The 15757-nt window shown below is 41.8% G+C and overlaps 2 protein-coding genes across 2 annotated transcripts; both read left to right on the top strand.

Moving 5' to 3' along the window:
• The first annotated feature begins 473 nt into the window (after positions 1-473).
• nt5dc3 (5'-nucleotidase domain containing 3) lies at positions 474-11563 on the top strand. Its single transcript, XM_084365448.1, has 14 exons — positions 474-842; positions 2170-2354; positions 3227-3301; positions 3416-3471; positions 4002-4092; positions 4184-4321; positions 5223-5283; positions 5493-5595; positions 6782-6883; positions 7064-7145; positions 7243-7329; positions 9076-9216; positions 9306-9370; positions 10142-11563. Exons 1-14 carry the CDS (start codon positions 557-559, stop codon positions 10401-10403), a joined length of 1734 nt encoding a protein of 577 aa, XP_084221574.1. The 5' UTR covers positions 474-556; the 3' UTR covers positions 10404-11563.
• A 455-nt stretch (positions 11564-12018) lies between these two features.
• parietopsin lies at positions 12019-13661 on the top strand (the record flags this gene model as incomplete). The annotated part of the gene is made up of 4 exons (XM_084363139.1): positions 12019-12373; positions 12652-12980; positions 13144-13389; positions 13506-13661. 4 exons carry the CDS (start codon positions 12019-12021, stop codon positions 13659-13661), a joined length of 1086 nt encoding a protein of 361 aa, XP_084219265.1.
• Between the last annotated feature and the right edge of the window lie 2096 nt (positions 13662-15757).

Genomic DNA, 15757 nt, shown 5'->3' on the forward strand with positions numbered 1-15757 from the left:
TGATGGATAATCTCATTATTACATTAGTAAATTAGTAGTATATCAGCATATCAGTCTTGAATTAGTAATAAAGTATTCATACTGTTTACTTTCTCAGGCAAACTTAAGAGATAGTCATGAAATAACTAGATATTCAGTTTCACTTTGGACTTTTAGACTACAAAGTCAAAAATGTGACTTAATATGATTATATTTAGTTTCTCTCCTAACATGTTTGTCCTGCAGAGGGGCCTGTATGTCTTATATTTCCATTTTTATTTTTGTTTTCTTTAAATGCTAGAGAAAGAGTAACCCCTGTAACTCTATACAATAAATGATTCCTCTTGTGGATTATGCATATTTAATACATGTATCTGGCAGCCCATCACATCTGTTCAGTGGACAGTGGGAAGCGACCGAACTCCAGACGCACCAGCCTCTGATTCGCTGGTTGGCTGGGACCTTGCCGAACGCGGAAGTGACGTCAGAGCAGCCGTCCGGGGACAGTTTCGGTATTTACAGACGGGCCCGTCAGCTGTATGCAGTCTGCTGGGAGTCCGCCGCGACCTACACAGTCATGGCGCCCTTGTCTCTACCCCTGTCGTCTCTCCTGAGGCACAGGGACTGTCTGCAGAAGGCGAATGTCTTCTGTACCGTGTTACGCGGGTTACAGCACCGGTCGGTCAGGTCTCGTGTATGGAAACGGAATTTCGGCGCGGTGGCACATGGAGTCGGTCAACTGCTGTCAAAGCAGCCCAGAGCCCAAAACTACGCAGCATCTGTTTGTAGCAGCTCCTCAGACGGTCAGGACATAACGGAAAGGCTGTGGTCTGTGTACAAAGAGACCAAAAGACAGACAGAAGGTATGGACAATACTAACAGTGGCCATTCATTTATTAACATACAGCACTGCGGTAGATAGAGAACTGTTGTAGTCTCATTATAACCCTGTTATGACTGATGTTTCCAGCAGATCGATGCACTAACCATCTCTACAGCCTCACATTAGCCTCTCAAGCAATCAGCTCACCCTGCACTTATGCTATCATACTTTGTTTTACACATAAACGGGATGGACAAAACAACACGAACACCTGCAAAGGTGAAGTGTAATGCAGCAGTAGCCCTGCACTTACCTTTTGTAAAGCTTAGAAAATGCATATTTAGTTGATTGTTGTGTTCCAGCATTTCTGGTAATGTGTCACACCTCTAACCACTAATTAAAACCAGCATGTCCACCAGCATCAAGGGGCTTGGTAGCACAGGGCTCCACACTCATTTTCCTTACTGGTGCATCCATTTTCAACATTTTTGTTTAGGTGCACCCAATGATATAATACATTTTAACTTCTTAACACATTGTATAAATGATTGTAAACAGGGGGAAAAAAGGAAGAAAAGGAAATGCCCTAGTTTCAATTGTTTGAAAAATAAACCTCTAAATCTCTTGAAGGCTTAAGTCGTACATGACAGATTTTTCGGTGCATCTGGGACCAAAATAGTCGCACCCTGGATCCCTGTCGCACCCAGATATTTACAGAATTTTGTAGTGTTTTTACAGTAGGGCTGCACAATTAAGCGAAATCACAATATGGCCAAGTGCAATATCCAAATCAGAAGCTGCAATGTTTTTTAAGAGGTAAAATGTGCGACAAACAGCATTATTATAGAGGACTGTAGTGCTGCAGAGATGCCCTGGTGTACAAATATTGTTCTCCAGATGTAAGAAAACATGTTTGTTGGTTCAGACCCCAATCTTCATAACACACAAGAACTAACAACTAACTGCAGAGTAGACATTACCAATTTATAATATATAATTCTCATTTTATAGTAATCCTTGGCTCTGTACACATGTTTATAGACAGAGGATTCTGGAGGTGTAAGCAAAAATCTGAGCTGGCAAACAGGCCAGATGTTTTACCTCACACAGTTCCACATATTTGCCTTCCTCTCAAGGCATGTAGGAACAGGAAACAAGTTGCCAACAACAACTAAACTATGCACACTGATATTCATTTGTAAGTGGTGATACTGAGAAATAGTGCAGGTACTACAAAGCAACTTATCCATAACCTTCAACAAACTTGGATATCAAATGTACTTCGGTCCTAAGACATTCCTGTCTGTCGTGGCAGGACATTATGTTCCCAAATGGAAAAATAACCTCACGTGTTTCTCTCCTCTTAGATTTGATCCCAGTCATTTCCACCAACTCAGTCGACCCCGACACCATTTTTTCCAACAATGAGATGAGCCTGCGAGACATCGAGATCTACGGCTTCGACTATGACTACACCCTGGCATTCTACTCCAGACACCTCCACACCCTCATCTTCAACATTGCGCGGGACATCCTCATCACTAACCACAGGGTAACTGTGCAGGGTGACTCTCGTAAAACTTGAAAGTTCAGACACATTGTTGTTCTGCATACCTTCAGAATCGTTCTTAAAACTAATTGAATAGAAAATGACAAAATACTATCATGTGTTTCTTGTCATGTTTCAGTCCGATCAGGATGCATTAGAAAAACACTGTCACTTAGCCACTGAGCAAGGCATTTAACCCCTCAAACATGACCAGTAGAGATACAAAGAGATTGGTTGTAGAAACTTGTGTTTGTGACTGAATGTGTTTAAGAACTTTGGTGTTAATAAGCAGCATAATCGACCCAGTGAAGGTTTGAAATTGGCTACAACTGTGTTGCACCATCAAGAATCATTTTCACCTTCCTATTTGCAATATTGATGTTGCTTAACTGTTTTAAAGGGTTAGTTCACCTCAAAATTAAAAATACATATTTTTCCTCTTACCTGTGGGCTATTTACCCACCTAGATTTTTTTGGTGTGAGTTACCGAGTTTTGGAGATACCGGATGTAGAGATGTCTGCCTTCTCTTGAATCTGATTGAAAGGGCTAGGTATGATGGATGTCAATGTCATCCAGCTCATGGTGCTCAAAACCACATCATGAACGGTTACTCAAGGTAATACACAGAAGTAACCGTGCATTTACTCATGGACGAGAAGCTCATGCAACAGTGTGAGGATGTAAACATTAATGATGTCGTCTTCACCTGCGCTCTAACACCAGCTAGCTTAGTTAGAAGTAAGTAGAACTACAGGTAAGACAAACATGTATTTTTAAGGTTGTGAACTGTAGCTTTAAGACTCAGTAGATCTAATGCCCTGTTTTGTTGTCACTGAAAATCTCAAACCAATTTGTTAATTTGCTTTTGTCTTAGTATCCAGAGGGGCTGCGGGAGTATGAGTATATTCCTAATTTTGCTGTAAGAGGACTTCACTATGATGTTCAGAAGGTGAGAAGGTCTTTGCTTATCTAACTCAAAAACTTCTGTTTTATATTTTGCATCAATTGTACCAAAAGCTCATGAGAACATCATTTTGTGGTAATATCGAATGCTTTGTAACAGGCACTGCTGATGAAGATAGATGCATTTCACTACATCCAGCTGGGAACTGTCTACAGGTATCTGTGCACCATGTAACTGCTCACACCACTGTGTTTGGTGATAAATATGAAATTCACTCAACACGGTGTGATTGTAACACGATTGGTATGAATGATGTGGTGTGAGCAATTTTTTTAAGTTAGCCCAAAAATGTAAATACATTTTTTGCCTTCTCATCCCAATGCAGATGGAAAGTCAGGTAAAGTTTTGTAGTCCACAAAACATTTCAAGAGCTTCACAGCAAAACAGCGTTCCAGCTCATCCTGCATAATCCAAGTCTCTGGAAGCCCTGAGAGAGCCCTTGGGATTTCAGGGCTTCCAGAGACTTGGATTATGGCAGACGAGCTGTATGGAGCAGTTTTACATCCACATACAATCCCCGTATATTTGAAATGCTGTTTTGCTGTGAAGCTCCAGAAATGTTTTTGTGGACTACAAAACATCACCCTACTTTCCATCGGCATCAGGGTGAGTACATAATGATTGAGTATTCATTTTTGGTAGAATTTATCCTTTAAGGATTTGATATTTTGTGTGTCCTCTACAGAGGTCTTCATTCAGTTCCTGATGAGGAGGTAATCGCCATGTACCAAGGCAGTCATGTCCCTCTAGAGATCATGAGCGACTTCTATGGCAAGGTGATGATCATTTCCTCCTTTATCTTTGACAAGAGAGACACTGCAGAAACACAAACAACAGAATCTAATGATGTTAATCACTGTCCTGCAGAGTTCCCACGGCCACACCATGAAACAGTTCATGGACATATTCTCCCTGCCGGAGATGACCCTCCTGTCCTGTGTCAACGACTTCTTCATGAGGCACAACATCGATTATGAGCCGGTCCATCTCTACAAAGACGTGAAGGTGCACTATCTTATTATTCTACTATCTTTGATCAATGTTTCAGGGAAAGTCAGAGAACAATATTTGAAATAATCTGACAAGGTGAATTTTCCCATTGACTGTATCTCCCATGGGCCATTGTGTGTAAAGATATTAAATCACTCCACATGTACATAAACGCTAGTGTATTTAAAGTGTTTGTAGCGTGCTGTGATACTCCAGCCATTCAATCCTGTCTTAATTTTAGCTCCGAAAACTGGTGTCTAATTTTAGTCGAGCAAGCCCGCCTCCAGCCATCTGCGTCTGTTCTCTGGTGGCTCTGCTACTTCACAGGGAGAGGGACGAGAAATCAGCGCTGTGTTCTCCCTTTGAGGGCAGCTGTCACGCCGGTTCTGTCTATTCTGCGCGACACTGTAGTGTTCTTGACAGATCGCTGTCATTAAAAAGCCCTCACACACACTCTCTGTTCCACGAGTGCCTCTCATATCTTTTCAAGGACACCCTGCTCAAATCTTTTTTTTCCCCTGCCAAGCCTGATTTAGTATTCAGCATTAACCCGGTCATTTTTCCTTTGACTTTTGTGTACATCAAATAATCTTTGCACACGATAAAGTTCTGTTGAAAGTTCCCTTAAATGTGCAACTTTGCAAGGTAGAGTCTGTTTACTCTGTCACTGACTCCAAAGCACAAGTCACTCTGTCGAAAATGTTGTGGAAACTTTCTCCCTGTGTCACCAAAGTAACTAAACTCCAGGGCTCGCTTTCTTCATATTCAATTTGTATTCAGAGATCCCCGTCTTTGTGCTTCCAAGTCAACCGTTTATGTACAGAGCAAAGTGTTGCTACTGGAGCTGAATGCTAACACTGTGTCACTAAAGTCATGACTTCCTGCCTGAGGGCTGTTTACTTCTTCCTCTTCACAGGAAGCCATTAGAGATGTTCACGTCAAGGGCATTATGTACCGAGCCGTGGAGGCAGATATCGGTAATGTTCTTTGATTTATATTGCTTTGTTTGAGATAATATAAAAATGACACAGCCACATTTGAGTTGTTCACAAAAAAAACAATTCAGTATTAATGAGACTGTGATACGCAAATAAAAAGCTTTGTTTGCTTTTTGTTGTGTGCAAATGATATCAGAATCACCCACCCGGCTCCGTCTCTCTCTCCCTCTGTTTTTCTAATTTTTCAGAGAAATACATATGCTATGGTGAGCAGAGCCACGCTGTGCTGAAGAAGCTGTCAGAGCATGGGAAAAAGATGTTCCTCATTACCAACAGCCCATTTGACTTTGTGTAAGTGCGAGCAGACAGAGTGCACGCGTGATGAATTAAAAACGTCATGTGTCCGTGCACTAATATTTAATTGCCGCTGCTGGATAATGTCTAAACTTTTATAGACGGGCAACCACACATCAAAGGGCCTCCTGTCTGCAAGTGTTTCTAATTTATTGTAAGTCATTGACTGGGAGCCTCTTTTGAAGTCAGGCTTGAATGCACAAAATGGCCAGCTATGCATATCCAACCTCAAAAGGCTACTCAAAAGTCTAAAAGCATTCAGTCTACAGTTTGTCCTTCATTTAATACTTACTAATTTGTTCTTTTTCTGCCTCCGTGCCGCTGATAGCCGTGGTTAGAGATGTTATTTTTTTCATTCTTGTGAACGTGATATCTCAGGAGTGCCTTTGAGGAATGTCTTCAAAAGTTGGCACAGATTTCCCCTTGGATTCAAAGATGGACTGATTAGATTTGATTGGTCAAAGGTCAAGGTCGCTGTGACCTCGCAAAACACATTCTTATGAAGTCGTAACTCAAGAATTCATATAATAATTACAACAACAAAAAATGTCTAATAGGATAAATGATGAAGTGATAATAATGTTCTGGCCATTATATGATGCCATAGCTCAGGAAGTGCAACTTGACTGGTGCACAGAGGAATACAACTTCGAGGCTGCGATTCTAGTTTAAGCCTTTTTCAACCATTGTCCCATTGAGATAAAATGTTCTTTCTTTAACAAGGGAGACCTGGCCAAGAATAGCAGAAACACAGAGTTACAACAGGTTTGAGTTGCATTAAAATAGTCAGATCAAACATAAGCACACAGAAAATACGAAGGGATTCAATGTTTTCAAGTTTAAGATCAGTATTATGAAGTTGTGGGTGCAGAAAACCTCAAACTTTCTTTCCCAGTTCACTCCAGACTTTGGGAATAACAAATCAGCAGTGTCCAGCCTGCAAGGTCCTTGCAGGTTGAAAAGACCTTGCATCTTGCAAAAATTAGTGTGCCAACAGTCTCTCATTTTCCTTTTTTGCTCTTTTTTACCCTGCACCTGTATGGAGGTACGGGAGTTCATTATTCAACCTTTTCACACCAAACATAGAACATCCAGGTTTCCAGATTCCCCCAAAAACTTGAAAGCCAAGTAAACAAGAGAAATGTATTTTGTCCTCCCTGACTTGAATCCTTTTCCTTCTCAGGGACCGAGGAATGAACTACATTGTAGGGAAGGACTGGAGGGACCTGTTTGATGTTGTGATCGTGCAGGCCGACAAACCTGGTTTCTTCAACGACAAGAGAAAGTAAGTGTGTTTGCGTCTGCGGCTCATACTTTACCCCTGCAGAGCCTCTTTTAGCCCACTAGGGGCCTCATTGGGCTACACAGCCAACAGTTATCAGCAGATCTTGTGCACCGTACTGAGAATGTGCATTGTATAGCTGCCAATATTAAATAGATTTGTCTTTGTGTATTTTTTCCCTAGACCATTCAGGCGAGTGACAGACAAAGGTGCGTTACTGTGGGACAGGATTCACAGGTTGGAAAAGGGGAAGATCTACAAACAGGTATTGTGCCTGTGGATCACCTCAGCGTTCCAGTTAACCATTTTCCTCCGGATGAAAGGCAAGATTGATTTATTTAATGTGTGTTTGATCGCCGCAGGGAAACCTTTATGAGTTCCTGAGACTCACCGGCTGGAGAGGTTCCAAAGTGCTCTACTTTGGCGATCACATCTACAGTGACTTGGCAGTAAGCAGCATCCAGGCATATTTACAAACAAAGGACTCATTATAACTACACAAAACACTGTCGTATGAAATGATTAAGATGTTATGAACAAAGAGGGGAGCCCTGCTTTGACCATGATCCATTTAAGATGAGCGTGTTCTGGGAGATAATCTTTATATGTAACAGTATAAATCCTAATGATCTGTGAGCAGATGCACAAAAAGATGCTGAGTGAATGTTCGAAATAGAACAAAGATATTGAAGTAACTGGTTTGCATTAAACCACAGTTACAGAGTTTGGTTGACAGGCATTTTAATGAGTGTCAGTGTGTCCTGATATATCACACCTACAGCGTCTACAGCTACAGCTGAGTATGACTGCACCTTATTTACCTTTCTATACCTGTCACCTAGCAACTTGCCAACAGCTGCCCCTCATCTGCGCTAAACAAACTAACAGGCGTCATTTCTTTTTGTTTTTTCTCTTCACCGCGTCACAATGAGTTATAACAACCTGGATATATGAGTGTGTCTGATCAACTCTAAGTGGTGATAATGAAAGAGAGAGTTTATATCTTTGGCATAATGCCTCGCTGGTAGCAGGCAGCCGGCTGTCAAACATGTCGTCTTGCTTATTTAGGAAGATGGAACATGGCGTATGTGGTTTAAAGCCGCCGCAGCTCACAGTCAGGCGGAGATGAGATCGTTACTGCAGGAGGACACAGAGCAGAAGCATGTCGGAATTGCTAAGGAGTTACAGGGGTGGGAAGGATGGAGCAATATTTTATTTCCGCTTCACAGAAATATACGGAAGAATAGCCCAAAATGTTCTCACTTCCCTGGATCCATTTCAGCAGGGTCCGTCTTAACTGCAGCCAGAGGAGTTGAGGCCTGAAGTCCATTTCTTTTTATCTTATTCTTACAGTTACATTAGGGCTGAACACATAATCGAAATATTATGGAAATCGCAATATGGCCAAGAGTGGTGCTAGAGAGATGCCCCAGCTCACAAATCACATTCTCCACACGTAAGAGGGCACCATCTTTTGGTAGAGACCCAAGCATCATCATCATTTTTATATATTTTTGACAGTGAAAATGAAATGCAAAAATTACCATCCCCATTAAATTCATGACTCACACTGCCATATCTGTCAAAACAAGTGACAGCCCTGAAATATATACAGTGAGTTATGTCAGAGTTTTCTCAAAAATATGAGTATGACACTCTTATAATGTCATATATTTCTGATATCACAGAGTTGGTGTTGCTCCTACAGCATCATAATCAATGTTGGTCCAGGTGTTAGAAGTCGTAGTTTTATGACTCGTGTTGGTGTTTTAAACATGTTATTGTACTTTTCACTTATTAGTTTCTTTTCAGTATTCTGTCTCTGTTTGGTTATGTTTAGGGGACTCAAATATTTGGTTAGCTTTAGGCAAACATGGTTTTGGGTTAAAATACACTCTTTCTCAATGTTAAACATGTGTTTGAAAGGATAGCTTCTCCCATGTGCGTATTTTTCTGGTCTTTTTCCCCGAGTTGCAAAGCTATGATGGTCCTGAAGACCGGAACGGCAATATCAGATCTTGCGTGGTATAACAGCAGCAATAAACTCAAATTCAGGCTGCACTGTACAATTTGAATTTCAAGACTTTAACTAAATTGTATCATGCATAGCACCCCCTCTTATTTAGTGTTTGACAAATCAATCTGTACATGGTAGTTTGGGTTCAAGACTGATCTTCTGGTCCTTTTTTTTGCAGGATCTGACGCTGAAACACGGCTGGAGGACGGGTGCCATCATTCCTGAGCTGAGGAAGGAGATCAAGATCATGAACACGGAGCAGTACATGCACATGATGGCCTGGTTACAGGCACTGACTGGGCTGATCGAACAGATGCAGGTCAGGGGAATATTTAAAAATCATTTGGGTCTATCTTTTGTGTTTGCTACATTCTCAACGTTTAACTTCTTTGCACTGCTCCCCAACAGGTCCACAGGGATCCAGTGTCTCAAGCTGTCGTCGATGAGTGGATCAGAGAAAGAGAAGCCATGAGGTAGTAATTACTTCTGCAATCAAGAGCAGTTATGATAATTCTTGTAGAAGTAGTTTATACTAAGAAGCTGAGCAAGGCCATGCTTGCAATTATTTTTTAATGCCATTTCCTCAAAATAACAAAGCTCATTTTCTTGTGGTAATGGGCTTATTTGTCTTGTTATCTTGAGAAAACACAAGACAGATTTCTCGAGAGAATTTAAGATGAAAAATGTATGTTTTCTGGAGATCGATGCATAATTATGGAGAACTCAACAGGTGTCTCAAGGCTATATGAAAATGTTTTAGGTGGCACTATGTACAGCAAGTTGCATGGGAAACTGTCTTTAATAACATCTTCACCTCTGCCATTGTAATAAGCTTTATTTGAGCAGCTGCTGACGAAAGCAGAAAGATGTGAGTTGGTCGTTGTCTTATCTTTGTCTGCCATTAAACAAGATTGTCCGCTCTAATGACGTCGCTTCAGCAAACAACACCTCAGAATGATGCCTTGATTTTCTGTGTAGTTGAGAATCCTCCCTGGCAGTCACGACGGTGACACTCATTATTGAGTTCTCTGTAATTATCCCGTGGTCTTAAGAAAGCAAAGTCATTTTCTTGTGGTAAATTATCTTGTCATCTTTTGTTTTCTCAAGATAAATTAAACTGTTATCACCAGAAAACTTTGTTATGTCAAAATAATCCTCAAGATAACATAATTTCAATCAAATCATTTCAATCCTGGCCATTCTCAGCCTCATCTTGATGGAACGACTGTGTCTTCCTTTTACAGGGCTCAGACAAAGGACATCTTCAACAGCCAGTTCGGGAGTCTCTTCCGGACATACCACAACCCCACCTACTTCTCGCGCAGGCTCTCGCGCTTCGCTGACATCTACATGGCCTCCATCAGCTGCCTGCTTAACTACGACTTCCAGCACACCTTTTTCCCTCGCCGCACTCCCCTGCAGCACGAGTCCCCCTTCTGGCCCGAACACAGTCCTGCTGGCATCAGCATCTCAGCCTCACAGCTGACGGACAGAGTTCAGAAGTAAAGGCGAGGATGTAATGATCTCCATCGCTTAGCTTTTTCGAGTTTTGAGACATTTTAGGAGACGCATGCCACATCTCAGGATGTGCTGGCAACAATCGTGCAAGCTGTCGATGTTTATGAAGCTTTAAACTAGTTAGTCGGCAACTTCTCTCGGATAATTTGGCCTTTTAAGAAGAACAGATTTAGTGCTTTTAATAACATGTGCTTCTTGTATTTGACATTTTCATCAGACAGAATTTGGAACATTAACTGGACTGTTTTGTGTTTGCATGTGTGTGCGTTTCAATCAATCAACCAGTCAATCAATCTTTATTTGTATAGCGCCAATTCACAACAAAAGTCATCTCATGACACTTTCCAAATTGAGCAGGTCTAAACCATCCACCTTGATTAATTTATTTACAGAGACCCAACTCTGAGAGCGAGTTTGAGAGAGTCAGCGTAGTGAGATTATACAAAGATGATGCAGTTACTCAGTCTAAACAATAGGGGGCAGTCACACATCAAGTCTTACATGGATCTCAGTGTGGATTGTATCTTTGCTTTTTTTAAGCCCGGCTTCTGTAAAACTGTAGGAGACTGTCAGATGTGACATTTACATCACACAATGTGTTGCCTTAATCTTCACATCACTGCAATGTATATATTTTTGTAACAGCTTAATATGATATATGGAAATGAAGCTTTTCAAACTTTGCCAGCCCAGCATTTTAGTTCACTTCATTTTGAACCGCACTTGGTGACACAAATTGCACATTTATGCTCTGAAATGTTTGTATTTATGGATTGTAACCAGTTCCTCACAACAGCAGCCTGTGTGTCTCATTTTTAGAAGTTAGAAATGTTTAATATTTGTCAGGGTGAAAAAAAAAAAAAAAAAGGCATCATGACTATATTTAGCATGAGTGTTTGCTGTTTAATCTGTGAAGGCAGCAGCGGTGGGTTTGACACTTTTCTGCAGAAAAAATGTGTGAAATGTTTTCACACGTGCTGGAAGGAGAATATCTTGGATGTGTAACCTGGTGTCTTTGAGTTTGTAATTATTTGGACAAAAAGGGAATTCTTAAATACAAGTGGCCACAACCGAGACCTCATTGTTTATTGGTGTTTCTGTGTGCATATTTATGTCTCTGTTTATTAAAACTGGAACTGGCTTAATGATCTTGCTGAGTGTTTTTGTGTCACGCGTTTAAAAGCAATTGAAGTGATTGCATAAGTGTTCTGTAATTAGGTTGAATTAGCAGGTATGTGTGGTAATTCCTATACCATGCTCTCGTCCCCTTTTCTATTAGCTGTGTAAACAACACAAAGGAAGAAATGTTTCATAATTTGAAAATTAATTTAGAGGACTAATTCGTCGCTCTCAACTTTCCAATTACCATTACAGCAGCAGTGGGTTTATTAGGATTAATCCCTCCAAATCGTGTTAAGGAGCAATTTCCCATATTGCATTTGGGGCTTTCTCCATCAGACAGGTGCGCAATCTGACATCTTGGTGAATAAGAGGAGCAGAGTGGTTCAACGGGGATCACAAATGATAAGCTCGATGACGCCGTGTCCTGAGCTGAGCACACTGTCTCTGGCCTTTCACCAAAGCTGGACTTCATTTGGGCACCATGGACAGCAACAGCACGCCGTGGAGCTCCGGCCCTCACCCTCCATCCATCCACGCCGACGCGCTGGTGACCGCGGCGCCCACCATCTTCCCCCGGGTGGGCTACAGCATCATCTCCTTCCTCATGTTCATCAACACAGTGCTGACAGTCTTCAACAATGGCCTCGTCATAACCGTGATGCTGAAGAATCCGTCTCTCCTCCAGCCCATGAACGTTTTCATCCTCAGCCTCGCCGTGTCTGACCTCATGATCGGCCTCTGCGGCTCCCTGGTGGTCACCATCACCAACTACCAGGGCTCTTTCTTCATTGGACACGCAGCCTGCGTGTTTCAGGGCTTTGCAGTCAATTATTTTGGTGAGTGGCGCTGTGAGAGAGCAGTCTGTGCTCTGTAGACTTCTGAGATCAATGTTGTTTTCAGTCTGAGCCTGGAGGTTGTGTTGTACAGAAAAATGTGAGGTTGAAATACTCATCCTTCATTCAATCTCAGAATGTGTAGTCTCAAGGTACTCTTTCAAACACACCTCACAGTTTTCTCAGAGAATGCAGTTTGCTCAAGGGTCATGGAAACATTGTTAAATCTTCAATAAGTCAACCATGGGCTTTTATTTTGTTAATTCCTTTCTATGTCCTAGGTCTTGTCTCTCTCTGCACTCTGACCTTGCTGTCCTACGAGCGCTACAACGTGGTGTGCAAGCCCAGAGCCGGTCTGAAATTAAGCATGCGCAGGAGCGCCATCGGGCTGCTGTTGGTCTGGGTCTTCTGCCTGTTCTGGGCAGTGGCCCCTTTGTTTGGCTGGAGCTCCTACGGACCAGAGGGAGTCCAGACCTCCTGCTCTCTGGCCTGGGAGGAGAGATCGTGGAGCAACTACAGCTACCTCATCCTCTACACACTCCTCTGCTTCATTTTCCCTGTTACAGTCATCATCTACTGCTACTCCAAAGTGCTCAAATCCATGAATAAGGTAGAGCCTGCGATGGCTCCTGCATATTTATTACACATTTACACCATTAGCACCAGATTTAAAATTCATACCACCATCTTCTTCTGTTTGCAATTTACCACCTACAGACTGAAACAAGTTATCAGCTTTTAATGGGTGTTGAATTTGCTTTCTGCTCGTACAGCTGAATAGGAGTGTGGAGCTCCAGGGTGGGCGTTCCAGCCAGAAGGAGAATGAGCACGCCATCAGCATGGTCCTGGCAATGGTTACAGCTTTTTTTGTGTGCTGGCTGCCCTACACGACATTGTCAGTAGTGGTGGTCGTGGATCCAGAGCTCTACATCCCTCCACTGCTCGCCACCATGCCCATGTACTTTGCCAAGACCAGCCCCGTCTATAATCCCATCATCTACTTCCTTTCCAACAAGCAGGTGAGCAGATAAAGAGTAAATCTGCTGTAAAATTGAAATGCAAAGGGTAGGGTGCCCGTATAGGATGCTTGCTCGTATATTTCCTGAGAGTTTTGATGTGCGTCTATCCCCAACAGTTCCGCGACGCCGCCCTGGAGGTGCTGTCGTGCGGCCGCTACATCCCCCACGGGCCCACCACCGTCAGCATCAACATGCGCCCCTTGAACAGGAGGAGCCGTCTGACTACCTTGAGCAAGAGCGTCAACACGCACAGCAAGGTGCTGCCTCTGTGACTCTCTCCGGCAAAAACAAGAAGCTGCCGTGGCTGTCAAGTGTTTATCGGTGCCTCATCAAGGACACAGACCTGCACAGGTCTCTCAGAAAGGTCTTCAGTGAGAACAGAATCGGCTCAGAGACTGACAGCTGATAATCAGAAGGTGGACAGAATAAGTGGAAACTGATACAGTAATGCAATCCAATCCAGTACCACTGAAAAGTGCTTATTTTGTTCTCTTTATGTCGAGATTTTGTAAGAGGTGTGTTGATTCATCTCCTTTTGAATTTGTTTTGCCGTTTTATTAAAGGAGACCTATTATACTTTTTATTTTCCTTTCCTTCAGTGTGTTGGGTTCGTGTTTATGTAAAAGATCTTAAAAGTTAAAAAGGTCCAACAAAAAAGTCCACAACAACAGACGCTCCTCTCTCCCGCAGAAAACACTGCTCCTGAAACGCCTCGTCAGTAGTCCCGCCTTTAACTCCATGACATCACACTACGTCGCCATGTCAGACATTTGCATAATTAACGCCTAGCAGCTAGAATTAATTTAGCACAGCTGCTCTGTTGATTTTAGCAGTGCTGGCTCAGGCGTTTAGGAATTGACCAATCAGAGCAGGTATTTCCAAGGTTGGCCTTAAAGAGACAGGAGCCAAAACAGAACGTTTCAGACAGAGAAAACTGATGTGTGGTTTTTTTTTTTAACATTTTTGCATGTAAACCTATTCTAGTTGTAACCCAAAATAAAATCATGAACCTGAAAATGAGCACAATATGTCTCCTTTAAATGACATTATGTTGAAAGTTGTTAGTGAATGGTTATCCCGTTTTTCTAGAACATGTTCATTAAGATGGTTTTATTTATGTGATTTGTTTAGATCAATAAACTCAAAGATAAACAAGCCAAAAAAGAAAGGATATTTTGAAAGGACAGGAAAAAAAGACTAAAATTAATGTGTTTTGACAGATTTTTGTAATTCTCCATCTGTATGCGTTTTTAACAGGACTAAGCCAGTCAAGTACAGCTGCGCTGCAGAGAGAGGCTGTGAGGAAGGGAAACCTTTGACCCTTGTTCATAAATAAGATGTACTTGTTTTCACGTAGCCGGAGAAGATGCTGCAAGTCTCTTCGATGTTTAACATTTATCAGGGTCTTGGGCAGTGCGTCCTGCCGGGCATGAAATATTGATTTATACATTGTATACTCTGAAACCCTTTTTATATCACAAGGTCTTTTTCTGCCTTTTTCTGGAAAGATTTTATGTAAGTTATACACATGCTGCAGGCATCTCTCCCTGTGTAATGTTATAAATGTAAATAAATGAAATCAATGTCAACAGTAGCCAACTCCATTATGTCATCAACACTGACAGCTAGGCCAAATAATTGTATTTATTGTGCATTATGCAATGTATAAGTCCTGCCTTTTGCCAACACTCACACCTCCCAGATGCCTGCTGCACAAAACACATAATATTAGATTGCTGCAGTGTATACAGGCATCATTTGACTCATAAGCACCCGTGTGAATACAGGATTTGGTTTATTAGTCGCACAGAAATTGCAAAGGCAACACAAAATGCTCTCCCTCAGATTGCTGCTGGCCTCGTACATAAAAACGCTGTAATGTGCTTCAGAAATAAGCGAGATTTGGGAGCACTTGTTAAGCAAGCCTGCCGCTCACCTTGTGCACTTTGCAATGGGAAGTCAGTCAGGCAGCAAAACACTTTCATTTCTCTTGGCAGGACTTCTCTGTGGTCTGTCGATTTCTTATTTATATTTTTTTTTGTTCTTTTTTCATCTCTATAGCCAGTTCAGAGAGGGATTAGACACTTCAGAGAAGGATGACATAATGACAAACCCAGGACATCGTGTCTTATGTGGCACAGGCCTAAGCCCACACTGAGTCACCAGAAATGAAGATTAATATGCATCACTGAATAAAGATGAAGTAAAAGGACAGAATCAGAGCGAGTTTTATCTGTTGAGTTGACCATTATGCAAGAACAACTATGAAATGAACTATGAGGTTTAAATAAATTCACTATTTGGTTATTTAATGTGAGCGGGGCATTTATTGATTTACTTATTTTATAAACTGGTTTTAATGTTTGTT

The sequence above is a fragment of the Pagrus pagrus genome (assembly GCF_965226575.1).
Source record: "Pagrus pagrus genome assembly, chromosome: 10".
Taxonomy (NCBI): Eukaryota; Metazoa; Chordata; class Actinopteri; order Spariformes; family Sparidae; genus Pagrus; species Pagrus pagrus.